The sequence below is a fragment of the Papio anubis genome, chromosome 1, assembly GCF_008728515.1.
Source record: "Papio anubis isolate 15944 chromosome 1, Panubis1.0, whole genome shotgun sequence".
In the NCBI taxonomy this organism is placed as follows: Eukaryota; Metazoa; Chordata; class Mammalia; order Primates; family Cercopithecidae; genus Papio; species Papio anubis.
Genome location: NC_044976.1, coordinates 65,468,415 through 65,485,612, shown reverse-complemented (window position 1 = coordinate 65,485,612; position 17,198 = coordinate 65,468,415). Strand labels below are relative to the sequence as shown.

At 37.2% G+C, this 17,198-nt stretch overlaps 1 protein-coding gene and 1 pseudogene across 7 annotated transcripts in view; both read left to right on the top strand.

Annotated features, from left to right (window-relative positions):
* Positions 1-15,575, top strand: part of C1H1orf141 (chromosome 1 C1orf141 homolog) — a 62,384-nt gene extending 46,809 nt beyond the window's left edge. For 5 of the 7 annotated variants that reach the window (XM_009210366.4, XM_031669676.1, XM_017962296.3 and 2 more), the window contains 4 exons: positions 3,825-3,969; positions 11,157-11,226; positions 12,326-12,512; positions 14,148-15,575. In XM_009210366.4, coding sequence (XP_009208630.2) covers positions 3,825-3,969; positions 11,157-11,226; positions 12,326-12,512; positions 14,148-14,747 — 1,002 coding nt within the window. In that variant the 3' untranslated portion in view covers positions 14,748-15,575. The remainder of the gene's footprint in view (positions 1-3,824; positions 3,970-11,156; positions 11,227-12,325; positions 12,513-14,147) is intronic. The other 2 variants (XM_009210409.3, XM_009210412.3) reach the window with 2 other exon arrangements.
* LOC116272176 lies at positions 4,425-4,560 on the top strand (annotated as a pseudogene).
* Positions 15,576-17,198: the final 1,623 nt, after the last annotated feature.

Below are 17,198 nucleotides of genomic sequence, written 5' to 3'. Positions count from 1 at the left end.
GTCCTACAGGTTCCTGAATTTCTATTTTTTCATATTAAATAATTTCTATTGATCTATCTTTAAGTTCTCAGATTATTCCCTCAGATATTTTCTCTGTTTTAAGCTCAACAGATATTACATGTTTTAATTCTATAATTTCCATTTTAAAAAGTAGTTTCTGTTTCTCTGATAAGATTCCCTATGTTTTTCCTTTACTTTGAACATATTTTACTTTTTTCATGAAGCATGGTTTTTTGTTAGTTTGTTTGTTTGGTTTTTGTTTTTGTGTTTTAGGTGAAGTCTTGCTCTGTCACCCAGGCTGGAGTGCAGTGGTGCAATCTCCGTTGCTGCAACCTCTGCCTCCCAGGTTCAAGTGATTCTCCTGTCTCAACCTCCTGAGTAGCTGGGACTACAGATGTGTGCAACCACCCCCAGCTATTTTGTGTGTGTGTGTATGTGTGTGTGGATTTTTAGTAGAGACGGGGTTTCACCATGTTGGTCAGGCTGGTCTTGAACTCCTGACCTCAAGTGATGCACCCGCCTCGGCCTCTTAAAGTGCTGGGATTACAGGCGTGAGCTGCCGTGCCCGACCCATCAAGCATAGTTATAATAGTTGCTATAAAATCTATTAATTCCAGTGTCTGGGTCATTCAATATCTGGTCTTGTTGGATTGTCTTTTATGTTAACACTAAGTCTCACTTCTTCGGTTCTTTTAGGTCAAGTTGGATTGATCTTGGACATTGTGACTATTGTATTGTGAAGACTCTGCACGCTCCTGTTGTCCTACAAAATTTATTGATGTTTTTGTTCTAGCAGTCAATTATCTTGATTGTACTCAAAATACAAAATGACTCGTGAACAGCAGCTCAAATTTTAATTCAGTTGTTTTATCCTTAGCTGGCTGCTTGCAGGAGTTTCTAAACATGCATGGTTTAGGGGTTAACCAGAGACTTGAACAGGTAGTCTCTTACACATAGAAGTCACTCATGCAGGAAATGGAGTTGCCATCTTTGGCTCTCTTCTTTGCATCATTCCTTTCTCACTTTCCAGCAGCTTTGTTTGCCCAAACTTTGTCTTCTGGTTCTTCTGGCCAGAAACAACATGGTTTTTCTAGCAGAATTTTAGATGCTCCATGTGATGCCAACTTCAGTCTGCCTTCAAGCTAAAAGCTATACAAATAGCAACTCCACTCCATGCAAATCAGTGATACCAAGTATCAATACTTTCTCTTTGCCACCTGCTTTTGTTTATTCTCCAGGACCTTAAGGTCATGTGTGTGCATGCATGTGTGTGTGCGTGTGTGTGTGTGTGTGTATTTTATCTAGAGCATTTTGTCTAGAGTCTATGGTTTTTATCTGTGGGTAGGTAGGTCTGATAGAGGATTACTCAGCTATGTTGAATCAGAATTCCCCAGTCTTTACTACTTTTATTATCTTTTCCTGTTGCATTATTGGGCACTCCCTAAAAATTTATAAATAACTGTGGTGATAGATGTTACTGTTGCCATGTCATAGACTAATATATTACCATTAACGATGATGTTGACTGTTACTTTTACATATATATAATTTTAAAAATTATCTTTAAATATTCTTTTTTTTTTTTTTTTTTTTTTTGAGACAGAGTCTCACTCTGTCCCTCAGGCTTGAGTGCAGTGGCGTGATCTCAGTGCACTGCCACCTTTGCCTCCCAGATTCCAGCAATTCTCCCGCCACAGCTTCCCAAGTAGCTGGGACTACAGGTGTGCACCACCATGCCTGGCTTATTTTGGATTTTTAGTAGAGACGGGTTTCACAGTGTTGGCCACGCTGGTCTTAAACTCCTGACCTCAGGTGATCCACCTGCCTCGGCCTCCCAAAATGCTGGGATTACAGGCATGAGCCACCGCACCTGGCCAATATTCTTTCTCACATTAAGAAAGTATTATTTCTATGTAGTTTTATTACAGTTCTTATCAATAATAGTTGTTAAATGTATCAGATTTATCAGTATTGCAGCTATTAAAATAATTACATCATTTTAATCCTTTTGACCTATGGGTAATGAGTTATAATAACATATAGAAACCTTTAATTTCTTGATGGTTTTATTTGGCTGTTGTAAACTTGTACTAGTATAGTGTTGATCGGTATTTTATTTTAAATTTGTGAAAAATCCTGAAGTCATAGGTAAGATTAACTTGTAGCCTTCTTTATTTTTCCAGACTTTGGCTTTTAAGACTATACCAGCTTATAAAAAGAAATGAAAAGTTGTTTAATTTTTAATTTAATTGATATTATATTGCATGAGAACAATTTTTTCCATGAAAGCTTAAAACAACTTATCTGTAAATCTATCTGGGGCTGGTTACTCTTTTAAAGGTAGTTATTTGAAACTCCCTTACATTCCTTTTAAGAATTATTGATGGGCTCCAATTTCCAATTCCTTGTGACAATGTTGGTAATTTTTCTTTAGGATAAAGTTGCTTTGTCTGTCTTTCAAGACATCTGTGGTCTATCCCCCTCACAACTCATCTTTTTACCTATTTGAACTTATCTTTTAATCCCAATAAATAATAAATGCCTTCCTGATATAACTATACTGTTTTTCTGCCTGTCTTATGAACATTCCAGGCTTATGCTGTTGACCTCACCTGAAATACCCTTATCTTTTAAATCTTAGCATTTTCTTCTCCCTCTATGAACCTTTCCTGTCTATTTTAGTCTTTATGGATATCCCTCCCTTTTCAAACTCTTCCTCATTTATAGATTGTATTGATTGGTTTGCTTTTTAGTGATATTACTCTATTTTATTTACTACTGTTTTGTGTATGCAAATCCTATACCATAAAAATGTGAGGTCTTTGTGGCCTAGACTTTTGTCATATACCTTATTTTTATTTCATATTATCCAGAACGAAATATATTCTGTGCCTAGTGTGAAAAAAAATGGGTTCTAAACAGTTATTTGTTTAGTTTGTTAACAGAGAACCACAAAGTATTCCATTTATATTAACATGTGCATATGTATATTTTGAATGCCTAGATATGTGCATTTTAATAAAAAATGTATAGACCCAATCTGATCCTCTAGTCTAGGAAAAGCCGGATCATTGTTTTCCAGTTTCTTCTCTACTCAGAACTGATCTGCTGTACCTACTCTATGTTAGAGAGAGTAATCGTTTGTTAAAACAGAGAAGGCTTTATTTCTCAGTATTTGAACCTCAGACTTCCCCTGAACTTGGAGAGAGAAATTTTTTTTTTTTTTTTTTGAGACGGAGTCTCGCTCTGTCGCCCAGGCTGGAGTGCAGTGGCCGGATCTCAGCTCACTGCAAGCTCCGCCTCCCGGGTTTACGCCATTCTCCTGCCTCAGCCTCCCGAGTAGCTGGGACTACAGGCGCCCGCCACCTCGCCCGGCTAGTTTTTTTGTACTTTTTAGTAGAGACGGGGTTTCACCGTGTTCACCAGGATGGTCTCGATCTTCTGACCTCGTGATCCGCCCGTCTCCGACGGCTTCCCAAAGTGCTGGGATTACAGGCTTGAGCCACTGCGCCCAGCCTGGAGAGAGAAATTTTATGTGAATATAAAGGTTAAGTTTCATAGACAAAGGAAAAATAAATTAGTAAAAAGTGTGAGCATAAGCAGATCTTTTAACTTCTGAAGGTTTGTTTTCTTATTGATAATGCTCATCTCATAGTAGGTTTTTCTGAGAATTAAATCACATTTGAAAATATTTAAAGAACCAGACAGCTGTTAGTTATCATAATTCAATATTGCAAATGTGAATACTCAAACACAAATTATTTGTTAATATACACGGAAAGAAATCATTTCTAAGATAATTTTCCATTTTTCCTGATGTTTAGATGGAAAATGCAAGGCCTCTGAATGTTCTACATTCACAGCATAGACAAGCATGTAGAAGATCACTGGGTTCTACAGACTTTTCTCCTATGTTCAACATTCAGTCTAATGCTCATAAAAAGGAAAAAGACTCTACTTTATTTACAGGTATAGAAATTGCATGTTTACATTGAAATAATTGAAAGTTACCTGCATCTAAACTTAGGGTGTAAGCATTAAGAAAATCTTTAACCAAGGAATATTAGTCTTTGATCACACTACAATAACGATCTTTCTCCAGCCTTCTTTTCTTTCTCGTAAACCTATCCACACCACACTGATTCTAGTTATATTTAACAGGCTGTTTTACTTAGTTAACCAAATTACTGTGTGATTTGATTCATTGTATGTTGCCTATGCTTCAAACATATGTTTTCACCTGATGGATTCCTGTTCGACTTTCATAGTTAAGAGATTTTAGCCTCAAATAAAAGAAAATCCAACCGCCTGTAGCTTAAACTGTAAAGATATTTATTATCTAAAAAAATAAGAAGTCCATTAGAAAGGCATTTGCAGGGTTGGCTCGTTCAGGGGCTTTATAATGTCATTAGATATTCAGTTCCATGCATCTATTTGACAGACCTGGAGTAGTTACTGTCTGCTGCTAAGGTTTCCACCACAGATGCAAGAAAAAAAAATATTCTCATGCTTTCTGTCGGTCTGATTGTGGCTGCTGAGATTGAATAGATGAATACAGTGGTGGAAAAAATGTCCAGTTCCTCTGTCTTTCCTCAATGGTCTTAGCAGGTAGCTTGTCCTCCTATCCTTGCTGTACAGTATGATGACAACTATTCAATATAGCTTGTGTGACTAGAAATGCTTTTTATGCCTTGGTAAGAATGAAAAAAATGTTTTCCCAAAGCCAACTCCCCCTTATGTTTCTTTGGCTCAAAGAGCCTCATGCATCCACATCTAAACCAATAAATCATCATTGGCTTAGATCACTTTTCCCAACTTTTAACATGGCCACAGTAGGAAATACTTTTTATATTACACACACACACACACACACACACACACACACACACACACACGGAGCAGAAGATTCAGCTTCCTAGAGTCCTAATTATCTCTCTTTCTCTCTGTCAGTTGAATTTGATTGTAGTATTTCTGTATTTTGTAAAGTAATTACTAAGGATCCAGATGATACATTCTGTTATAGTCTACTTCATTTTCTTAAATGCTGTTCAGGATACACTAAATTGATTTCACAACACATGAATGGTTTGTAGCTCACATTTTGAAAAACACAGCTTAGATTACTCAAGATTTACTCCATTGAGCCGGGAAAGATACCAGCCTTCTTTGAAGGACATGGTTGCTTGGAAGGAGATAAGACTGGAGTGCTGTTAGTAAAGAAGGGTAAAAAATGACTGTGAAGTAGGCAACCTCCATTTGCTACAGTATCCTTGAAGGTTCCATTCAGATGCCACATCTTCTCTGAAGTGTTCCCTGAAAGCAGTGACAGGATGTTCTATTAGTTCAGCAAAGCAATCTCCCTTTAGAAAAGTTCTTAAGTCTCTCTAAGGAAGCATTTTATACTTTTTATCAAAGTCCCAAAGTAAGACTTCTGGGAAAGTTGTCAACATAAATACAAGTTCATCCTGGCCAGAATGAATAACACAAAAAGAAAATAGAGAAGAAAAATTTATTAAATTGAAACTGGGACATTTTATCCCTAACTCAAAGAAAATCTGTCACATATTACATTATGAAGCAGTTTGAAAGAATCTTCCAGAAGTCAGGGCACAATTCCATTTCTTAGGAGAAAAGAATAACCGTTGAAAGAGCCAATAGAGAATATTCTGAAAAAAATCCCCTATTATAACCACCGACTCCACTACACACACACACACATACACACACACACACAGACACACACACACACACACTCTCTCTCTCTCTCACATTCAACTTAAAGAAATAGAGTTTGTTATCAATGATAGGTCCGAGAAAGATGCGAAATTCTCCCCTTGGGATTCCTTTCCTCATTGTAAGTCAGCAGCATTCAAAGTCTGTGCTAGCAATATTTGGAGAGAAATATAATGATCATAACTTGTCACTTTTTTCTCTGGCTTCCTCGTATTGCTTTAGATGTACTCAGAGCTAGGGTAAAAACCTCCTAACTTGAAGGAGCAGGGACTTGAAAGGAGGGTTGATAACAGAAGAGACAAAATACAGTTTTCTAGGAACGATTTTTGGATTGTGACCAACGATAACTGCAAAGAAAAAACACAATTCCTTCAAATAGCCTGTGAGCCATGAGGCCCTTACTTGACTAAGTTCCTCCCTCAACTACCAAACTAACTTGCTTATCCCGAGAGAGATAAAAAAATGAAACCCAAGTGACACCTCACACATAAACAGAGTACCCACCACCACCACCACCCTGGGGTCATGAAAAGGTTTCACAAAATATACAGTGCCCAGAAACAAACTTCTCCACCATCTTCCAGGGCTACAGCTTCCTTAGCAGCCTACTCAGGTAGCTGAGTGCCTGAACTCATAATAAAAGGTAACGACATCTGGATTTACATGTTAATTTCTAAGGGGAGAGTTTAACAGTGCATAAGTAAACAGGGAGAACATAAAAAAATTTACATCTGTTGTTTTTGGACAAATAAATAAGCCCACATTTAAGTGATCTGATTCAAAGTTGAGCAGAAAGAAAAATAAGAACAAAGCATGGGACCTATGGAAAAATTCCATAGCGAAGAGAGGTCATAATTTAAAAAATAGCTGATGGTCACATTTTGGCAGAATTTGTTCCCCATGAACCAGGAATAAACTTAAACAATAATTGTTCTATATGCTGAAGGAGTTAAAGAAAATCAGAATTCTATGAAGTAAGATTTGGAAATGTAAAACATAATCATCAAGAATGAAATGATGCTACCAGAATTAAAAAATATTTTTAAAGAAATAGGTAATGCTAATAGGTAACTTAAAATTATGTTAAAAGCCTCAAAGAGTAAAATAAACATTGAAGTAAACCGAACTGAAATCCGAAAAGCAGTTTTGGAATATATACAGTGTGCAGTGTAAGGGGACAAAAATATGACCACATTAGACAAGATAGTTTATTGAGGGAAGAAACCAGGTATCCAACACTGAGATAAACAGTGAGTTTGAAGGAAAGAACAGAACAAATCAAATGAATTGACTAAAAGGGGGTGGGAGGAAACTATCGGAGAATAATGGAAATACTCTATATCTTGATTTTACTTACATGAGTGCATATATTTATCAATGTTTATCAAACTGTTCATTACATTAAATACGTGTATTTTATTGTATGTAAATTATACCTCAATAAAGCAAAGTTAAAGAAAAAAACAAAAGGCTGACATGACAGAAGTCTAAAACACCAAAAATACGGTAGATTAAAATAACTGCAAAAAGCTTACACAAGTGCAGCAAATATTAACAATATTTCATTTAAAATACAAAATACTATTAGTTTTTAAAGATAATGCTGATTAAATACATAGCAGTTTATCAAATTCTGTGCTCATCATTGACTCCTGTATCCTACCATTTGTGTTTGTTTATTTTTTTTGAGACAGAGTTTCACTCTTGTTGCCTAGGCTGGAGTGCAATGGCGCGACCCTGGCTTACTGCAACCTCCCAAGTAGCTGGGATTATAGGCGTGCACCACCACACCCGGCTATTTTTGTATTTTTGGTAGAGATGGGGTTTCACCATACTGGTCAGGCTGCTCTCAAACTCCTGTCCTCAGGTGATCCACCTGCCTCAGCCTCCCAGAGTGCTGGGATTACAGGTGTGAGCTACCACACTCAGCCCCATCTGTGTTCTATTACATTTTTCATGAAGAGCATGTGTTAGTCATTCTTTCAATGGTGACCTGTTGGCTGTTAACTCTTTGGATCCTTATATATCTGAAGTGCCTTTATTTTGCTGTCACTCTGGAATGACCGTTGAGTTTATGTAAATTTCTACACTGTAAATTACTTTTTCTCAGCACTTTACAGATAACTTTATTATCTTCTTGAATCATTCATAGATTAGAATTCTGTTCATAGTCCAATTGTCATTCTTCTATAGAATAACTGTTTTTAACTTTCTGGTAGTTTTAGGACTTTTCTCTTTATTCTTTATGATTCGCATTTTTAGTACAAAGTGTCTGGATATAGATGTATTCTGTCTGTCATCTTCAATCCTTGAAATACACGTCTGTCAGTTAGAATTATTGGTTATTATCTCTTCAAATATAGATTCTTTACCATTTCTGCTATTTTCTTCTTCCAAAGCTATTGGATAAATGTCCAAGACTTGCAGTGGGTTTTTCATGATTTTGAACTGTTCTTTCAGGTTTTTTATTTATCTTTCTATGCATTCTTGGTGAATTCCTCAACATTTTCTTTCAATTCATTAATTTTCCCTTTGCCCATGTAATCTAGATTTATATTTCTTACTTCCAAGATTTCCAGTTTTTAAAATATTGACCTGTTTTTATTTTTACCTTAGTCTGTTTTTATTGAATAATAGCTTATTCTCTAATGTATTTTTTTATTTATACCTTTGAAATTTCTAAATATATTTTATCAAATCTAAGATGTCATCAATTGACGCTGTTAATTTAAGTATGACACTTGCTACTATACATCTTAAAATTGAGGTATGTATCTTAAGACGGCAAGGGTTTTCAGTTTATTTTTAGATTCTTCTATTTAATTGTATTGCTGACCCTCTTGTAGATTTTGTTTGCTGCCTTTCTTAGATTTATGTTTTTCATATGTTTTATTATTATAATTTTTTTTTTGAAACTGAGTCTCATCCTGTCACCTAGCCTGGAGTGCAGTGGCATGATCTCTGCTCACTGCCACCTCCAACTCCTGGGTTCAAGCAACTCCTGCCTCAGCCTCCCAAGTAGCTGGGATTACAGGCGTTCGCGACCATGCCCAGCTGATTTTTGTACTTTTAGTAGAGGCGGGGTTTCACCATGTTGGCCAGGCTGGTCTCGAACTCCTGACCTCATGTGATCCACCCACTTCAGCCTCTCAAGGTGCTGGGATTATAGGTGTGAGCCACTGCACTTGGCAATATTTTTCATATGTTTTAGAATTTCAGAAGGTTCTCTCTCTCTTATTCACCACTCACTATATGTCACTTTTTCCTTTCCAGAAGTTTTGCAGTTGCCATTACTCAGACCTCATGGCCCTCACGCCAGACCAGATTTTAGAGTTGTGAATGGGATTCCTCTGCCAGGGTAATAATTGGGGATATGGCAGATTCAGTCATCCATCTCTGGTGTGGTTTGACTTAGTTCCAGGTTAGCCAATTGGCAATGGAAAGAACTGATTTTTATTCTCCTTTCACAAGTCAGGGATCCTTAATCCAGCACCTTGTTTCAGTCAGTGGGCCTGTTTTTCTCCTATCTATCCCATTCCTGCAAATGGGAAAAAGTTGGATCTCCCTCTAAGTAGAAACTGAAGCCAACCATTTCTCACCACTTACACTGCTACAATCCTTATTGAGTCAACCAACAAGTTTATCTAGATAATAGCAACAGCCTCCTAACTGGTTACTCCATTGCTACTCTTGCCACCCACATTCCCCCTTCTCCCCACAGACCATCCATCTCTGAGCGAGCAGAGTGATCTTTCTAAAGTATAAATGAAACTACATTATTGTTCTGTTGAAAACCCTCCTAAGGATCTCTGTTGTAACCAGAATAATATCTTAACTCTTCACCATGGCTTATGTGACCCTAGATGACTTTGCCCTGCTACGTGTTTCAACCCATCTTACTCTGCTCTCCTCCTAATTCACCGCACCCGAGCAACACTGGCCTCTTTGTTCTTTCAGCATTCCACACTGACTTCACACTGAGACCTCCACACTTGCTGTTTCCTCTGCCTCTTTCTCTTTACTCAGATTTCAGCTCAAATATCCCTTCTTAAAAGAGGACATCTATAGCCACCCTAGGTGAAGTACTATGTTTATATTCTTCCATAATACTTGAATGCTTCAAATACTTCCAAAGTATTCGAAATTATATTATATATTTATTTGTTGGTTGGTTTACTTGTTTTTGTTGTTGTCGGGTTTTTTTTTTTGTTTGTGTTTGTTTTTGTTTTTTGAGATGGGGGTCTTACTATACTGCCCCAGCTGGCCCCAAACTCCTGGCCTCAAGCAGTCCTCACACTTCAGCCTCCTGAATAGCTGGGATTACAAAGGCACATCACCATGCCCAGCTGGTTTACTTGTTTATTGACCATTTCCTCCCTCTAGAACAGAGCTTCCCAAATGGTACTGTGGTAAACTGTTGTGCTTGGAGGGGGTTATAGGTGTGCTGAAATATTGATTCCTTGGCCATCAAGGCTGCTTAGTTGACCCTATGGTAGCCTACCCAGACTCAAGCATTTATTCCAGTATACTGTACAAATAATATAAATTAGTATGCTTGCAATTAAATGGGAAAGACTGGGAAGTACTGCACTAGAATATAAACTACTTGAGGACGAGGAAAAAGCTGAAACTGTTGCTAATAGCATGTGTGTGTAGAAAAATTGCTGGAGTGGGCCGGGCGCGGTGGCTCAAGCCTGTAATCCCAGCACTTTGGGAGGCCGAGACGGGCGGATCACGAGGTCAGGAGATCGAGACCGTCCTGGCTAACACAGTGAAACCCCGTCTCTACTAAAAAAATACAAAAACTTAGCCGGGCGAGGTGGCAGGCGCCTGTAGTCCCAGCTACTCGGGAGGCTGAGGCAGGAGAATGGCGTGAACCCGGGAGGCGGAGCTTGCAGTGAGCTGAGATCCGGCCACTGCACTCCAGCCTGGGTGACAGAGCGAGACTCCGTCTCAAAAAAAAAAAAAAAAAAAAAGAAAAATTGCTGGAGTGGCCACCAGACATGTTTGGAAGAGATCAACCTTGGATGCTTACTTCATGCCACATGGCAAGATCTGTTTGATATCTGCAAGCTGTCTTCCCTCCCTACCAAGTGATAACCGTCTGAAGCTTCCTACTGGTTAATAGTGACTCCACATAACGGAGAGATTTGAAAATTTAGGGATGCCTTTCTTCCACAAAAAATCTCCAAGACCACTTTTATGTTTGATCTGTTTTAGCCAAATACTGGAGCTTTGATCTCAGTCTTTTCCAGTTCTATCTAGTTCATTCAAGAAATATTTACTGAGTAGCTACTACAGACCAGGCACTATACTAGGTGCTTTCCATATGTTATTTTAAATTGTAAAATATTTTGTGCAAGATATTTTCCTAAATGTCAGAATATCTATGTGTCTTTTATGAAAATCTTTTAAAATTTCAGGTCAAATTGAAAAAAAACCTAGAAAACCATTGGATTCTGTTGGTCACTTAGAAGGTGATAGAAATAAAAGGTAATTTATTTCAAAATACTTAGTATTTTGTTCTGTTTAATGATGTTTCTAGTAGGACACATTTTATAATTGACCAGAATAAATTTATTCTACCTTATTGTTATCATTTAGTTCCATAGTACAATCGAACGGAGAGAAAGGCATGGAAAAATGAATAGAGGGAATACAATTTTTTTTTTTTTTTTTAGTAAATACACACATTTACTTACACTACAACACGGATGTGAAAAAGTAGCTTTTCTTTGGATAAAGTTCTCATTTTTCTCATGAACCCTTCAAACTTTATGTAGTGAAAAAATCATTAATCCAGTGTGTTTCAAACTTTGTTTGAATCAATAATGAACAACCACTTTAGGTTTAATTCAGTTGAAAAACTATATCCTGGCCGGGCGCAGTGGCTCACGCCTGTAATCCCAGCACTTTGGAGGCCGAGGCAGGCGGATCACGAGGTCAGGAGATCAAGACCATCCTGGCTAACACGGTGAAACCCCATCTCTACTAAAAATACAAAAAAATTAGTCGGGCCTGGTGGTGGGCGCCTGTAGTCTCAGCTACTCGGGAGGCTGAGGCAGGAGAATGGTGTGAACCCGGGAGGCAGAGCTTGCAGTGAGCCGAGATCGCACCACTGCACTCCAGCCTGGGCGACAGAGCGAGACTCCGTTTCAAAAACAACAACAACAACAACAACAACAACTATATCCTGTCTCTGCCTGACCACACTACTCTATCCTCTTAACAAATGTGGGGCCACCCTGTGTTGGCATGAAGCTGCCCTGTGAAGCTTCTTTCAGAATCTCAACATAGGACGTTGCAAATACCTCTCTACCTTTGGTGTTCTCCTCAACCTACGTAATCATACAACTCGTCCCCACTCAAAATCCAAAGAGGTATATATATGACTGTCTTGCTTCCACTCCTGCTCTTGCTGTGTTCTCCCACAAACCAGGCAGGAAGGGATGATCTTGTCAGTCTGAAAGTCTGTGGGAGAGAGGTTGGTGCAGAAGTTGGCAGTGACTTCCAGGGATAAAAGGAGGCAGACAAGAACTAACAAGCTGCAATCAGCCCTATGAACATTGCCCTGAACTGTGTTTATTTTCAGAAAAAAATCTCCACAGATGAATGATTTTAATATAAAAGAAAACAAATCTATCAGAAATTATCAATTAAGTAAGTATCATTCAGTAAGAAAGAAAAGCTTGCTCCCGTTGTGCTTTGAGGATGAATTGAAAAATCCACATGCCAAGATAATCAGCGTTAGTCCAACAAAGACAGTAACTTCTCACATGGTAATAAGCATATCATCTATCGTTAAGTAAATATGTGTAGTTATACAACTTACGGGAATCACCCATATATTTTAGTGACCAGAATCTTTGATAAATCCTTCTTACCTCTTGGTTTCATATTCCAAAGTGATAACAGCACTTAAGTTCTTAATGCTCTTTGCATAACCCCCAAACCACGCATTCCTTTACACTAGCTGAAAATTCAGTGTTTTTCTTTATGAAGAAGGCTCTATCAAATTTGCTTGATTATAATAGAACTATAAAATAAAAAGGATTTTTTAAAAAATGACTGTAGCAATCTAGCAGAATGCAGTGGTGTGCACCTGTAATCCCTGCTACTCTGGAGTCTGAGGCAGGGGAATTGCTTGAACCCAGGCATTTGAATCCAGCCTGTACAATATAACAAGATCCCAGTTCTAAAATGATGGGACCATGACTATGTGTCCATTTTTCTAATAATCTGTTTTGGCTTTTTCAACCAGAAAGTGCATTTATTAAAGGCTATTTAGTAACTCATGCTCTCTAGAGAGGCAGTCTGGCTCGAAAGCTGTCTAGCCAGGAATCACCTAATTATATAGCCCCAGACTGCTCCACTGAGGCCCATGCTATTGTCACAGATAACAGTTTATAACTCCGATGCTGAGCAAGGAATACTCTTAAGACATTTGCTACTGCTGTTGTTCAAAGCTAGATATAACTCCTACCACCCTCACTAGAATAGTTTTCCCAATACTTTTTCACAGTGCTTGCTTTCTCTGAACTGAAGACTTCATAGGTGTATCTGAATGGCAAAGCCTAGAGCAAATGCCTATGTCCTAACCGCAAAGAAGCTGACAAACATGGTTCTTGCCTCTACCTAAGGGTACATAGACTTATCAAGCAGAAAATGTCCTAAGGCGTTGGACAGACCAAAAACATTACAAACATCCATTATGATGGCTAAATAGGTAATATTGGCATCACCAGTGGATTGCAAAACTAGATCTTTGTCATCTTTTCAGTAATGATAGCAGACTTGGCTATTACTGTGATAAAAATGATCTATTCTCGAGTCAGTCTATTACTTTGGCTATTTTATTCCACAAATATTTATTGAGCACTTTTTAGGTGTCAGGTGTTAGGTGCTAAGTATTAGGGTACAATAATATCAGTTGTAGAGATAATTTTTAATTTTTTGAATTATTTACTAGAATATCCAGATTTGTAATTTTGGCCTGTAATCAGTTATGTCTCTTCTGAACTTTGACTCAATCCATTTTTTGGTATGCTTTTTAATTTCTAGAATATGGAAACCTAAGAAATGCCAGTACAACTACCCTATTTCTCAATGACAGTACCTCAGATATTTAACAAATATATTTATTTTTTCATATTCCAATTTATTTCAGAAAACATTTAAGGTCAAAAGTTCAAGTTTCATGACTAACATCTCTATAGAATATTAAGATAAGAAGGATGTATGTTATATACAAGTACAGTATTTTCATGTATTTGAATAATGCTACTGTTCATATTAAATATTTGTATGTAGTCATTTTTAGAATATTTTACAATTTTATTTACATGTTTTAAAATATATGGAGCTTTCTTGACTCAATGAACTTACGACTAATTACTCTTTTCTTTAATCCACAGGAACAAAAGGACACAAATCCCATAATTTTCCATGACTCAGAATATGTACGAATGTTACTTTTGACAAAAAATAGATTTTCTTCTCATCCATTGAAAAATGAAAACAATTACCCACATAAAAGAACAAATTTTGTTTTAGAAAGAAATTGTGAAATCCTCAAATCTATAATTGGTGATCAATCTATTTCTCTTTTCAAACCCCAAAAAACAATGCCTACAGCACAGAGAAAAGATATACAGATCCCCATGTCTTTTAAAGTAGGCCACACAACTGTCGATGATAAACCAAAGAGGAAAACTAATAAGCAGACACCAGAAAACAGATCTTGGAATACACTCTATAATTTCTCACAGCACTTTTCTAGCCTAACAGAACAATTTGTGGGTTACCTTGATAAAGCTGTTATTCATGAAATTAGTGCCCAAACTGGAAAATTTGAAAGAATGTTTTCTATAGAAGAACCAACGAGCATACCCACATCCAGTGCCTCACCTGTCAAATGTTATTCAAAGCCTTTTAAATATATATATAAATTAAATAATGTAACACCACTGGATAATTTATTAAACTCGTCAAGTGAAATTTTAAATGCCTCATAAAATATCATGTATGCAACAATATTGGAGCAACAAGAAGCAAATATCCAAGTTCCAAAATTATAAAAGAAATTCTTATCCAAATAGTAATGTTCGAATTGATCATATAAGAAAGCAAAGCATAGACATTGGAATTACAAGTCAGCAGTCATCTGTTCAAGAACAATCAACATTTGTAGTAAATAATAGGACAAAATTAGGAAATAATTATCACCAAGAGGATCTAGTTCATGACTTTCTATTATCTCAATTAGATTGCTCAATCATCAGCCTTTCTATACTAAACTCTGATTCAGGACCAAGAACAGTATAGTCTGACTCTGGAAATGCGCTGTTGGAAGCCAAATAACATCAATACTCTTTTTCTATAATTGAATATCAAATAAGACAAATTATCATTAATTTAATGAATGTGGAGTTAATTGTATATCAGCATTTCAGCAAATCATCATCAATAGTATTACATTAACAATTTGTGCAATTAAAAAGGCTTTGTAAAACTTTGAATAGTTTTTTATTATTGTTAGTAGATGTTGGAACTTCATTACTATATAATGTTTTTGCAAACTTTAACTTTTTTCTGAATTGTTAAATAAAAGAATAACTATCCTTAATCTAAAAATTTTTGGTAGCAAATTCTATAAGGTATTAAACATTTTAAATTATATTATTACATTGTTATTTTACTTTCTCATTAACTTGAACAGTATAAAGGCAAAATTCAATTTAGAAACAAGTTGCGTTTTGAAAGTTTATTGGTAATCCATTTGTTTGGAATTCAGAAATGCATTTCACATAAAAATAATCTTGTAAGTAATAAATTCCAAAATTAAATAACAGAAACTTACTTAAAATTTAATCCCATAGAGCTTATATGAAAATGGTAAAAAGCAATAATTTTGTAATTCCAATAACTAAAAGAGAAAACTGAGTAAGGAAATAATTTTTCAATCTTGACTGTTACTACTTGAAGAAAAACAGATTGAATTAAATGCGTTTAAGTTAAGAAAAGGCTTTCGGGGTCTTTTGGAACATTTAAGGGTGAGGAGGTAAACTGGTTTAGGTTCCTCTGCCTCTACTTCAGACTGGAGATTTTCTTTATTATGCATCATCATCAATACTACTCAGGAGCATCTTCACAACTAGAGGGAGGTTTGGACTCTCAAAAAGAATGACAAGGAGAGAAAAATGGAGGTGAGGCCGGGCGCGGTGGCTCAAGCCTGTAATCCCAGCACTTTGGGAGGCCGAGACGGGCGGATCACGAGGTCAGGAGATCGAGACCATCCTGGCTAACACAGTAAAACCCCGTCTCTACTAAAAAATACAAAAAACTAGCCGGGCGAGGTGGCGGGGGACTACATCCCAGCTACTCGGGAGGCTGAGGCAGGAGAATGGCGTAAACACGGGAGGCGGAGCTTGCAGTGAGCTGAGATCCGGTCACTGCACTCCAGCCTGGGTGACAGAGCGAGACTCCGTCTCAAAAAAAAAAAAAGAAAAATGGACGTGGAGGAGGAGAGATGTACCTGGAGATTGTGTGAATGAGAGAAGAGAGAGAGAAAAGCTTCAAGATAAGGTGTTGGGCTCAGGTCTGTAGGAGGTAGGGGAGGGGCATACTTGCTTCCAGTTGCTGGCTGGGAAAAGGAGACGCTGCTGCAGCTCCAAGTAATGAAGCTGTCTTTTTCTTTTCCCCTTCATTCTTCTCTGGTTGCTTTTATATGTTCTCCCCCTGTTTTCCCTCATCCAAACTTACTGCAAAGCAAAACAGCTTCCCTAACTACACTGCCAACTCAGAACATAAAACAAACTCTTTTTAAGCACTAATGATCAGAATAACAAGAATTAGAAAATATACCTAATATTAGTACAAGTCATGACGGTAGTTTCTCTTGATACTTAGTATAAGAGAAACAAGTTTAGGCCTTGGAATAGGGCAGATAGGAGCAAATTGGGGCAAATAATGTAAATTATCTGAGCTTCAGTTTATTGTATCTCCACCTTAAAATGGAGACAATAATTTATTATGCTGCTATTCTCAGGATTACATAAAATAGCATCTAGTACTTTGAGCTTTGTAGCATTCAATAGAAATTTCCTTTCTACTCCCTCCTTTTCTCTGTAAGCCTGCTCTTAATGTAAGTGTGATCTCTTCTCTTCTTTTTTTTTTTTTTTTTTTATTATACTTTAAATTCTAGGATGCATGTGCACAACATGCAGGTTTGTTACATATGTATACATGTGCCATGTTGGTGTGCTGCACCCATTAATTTGTCATTTACATTAGGTATATCTCCTAATGCTATCCCTCCCCCCACTCCCTCCCCACAATAGGCCCCGGTGTGTGATGTTCCCCTTCCTATGTCCAAGTGATCTCATTGTTCAGTTCCCACCTATGAGTGAGAACACGCGGTGTTTGATTTTCTGTTCTTGCTTTTCTTTTCTTTCTTGAGACGGAGT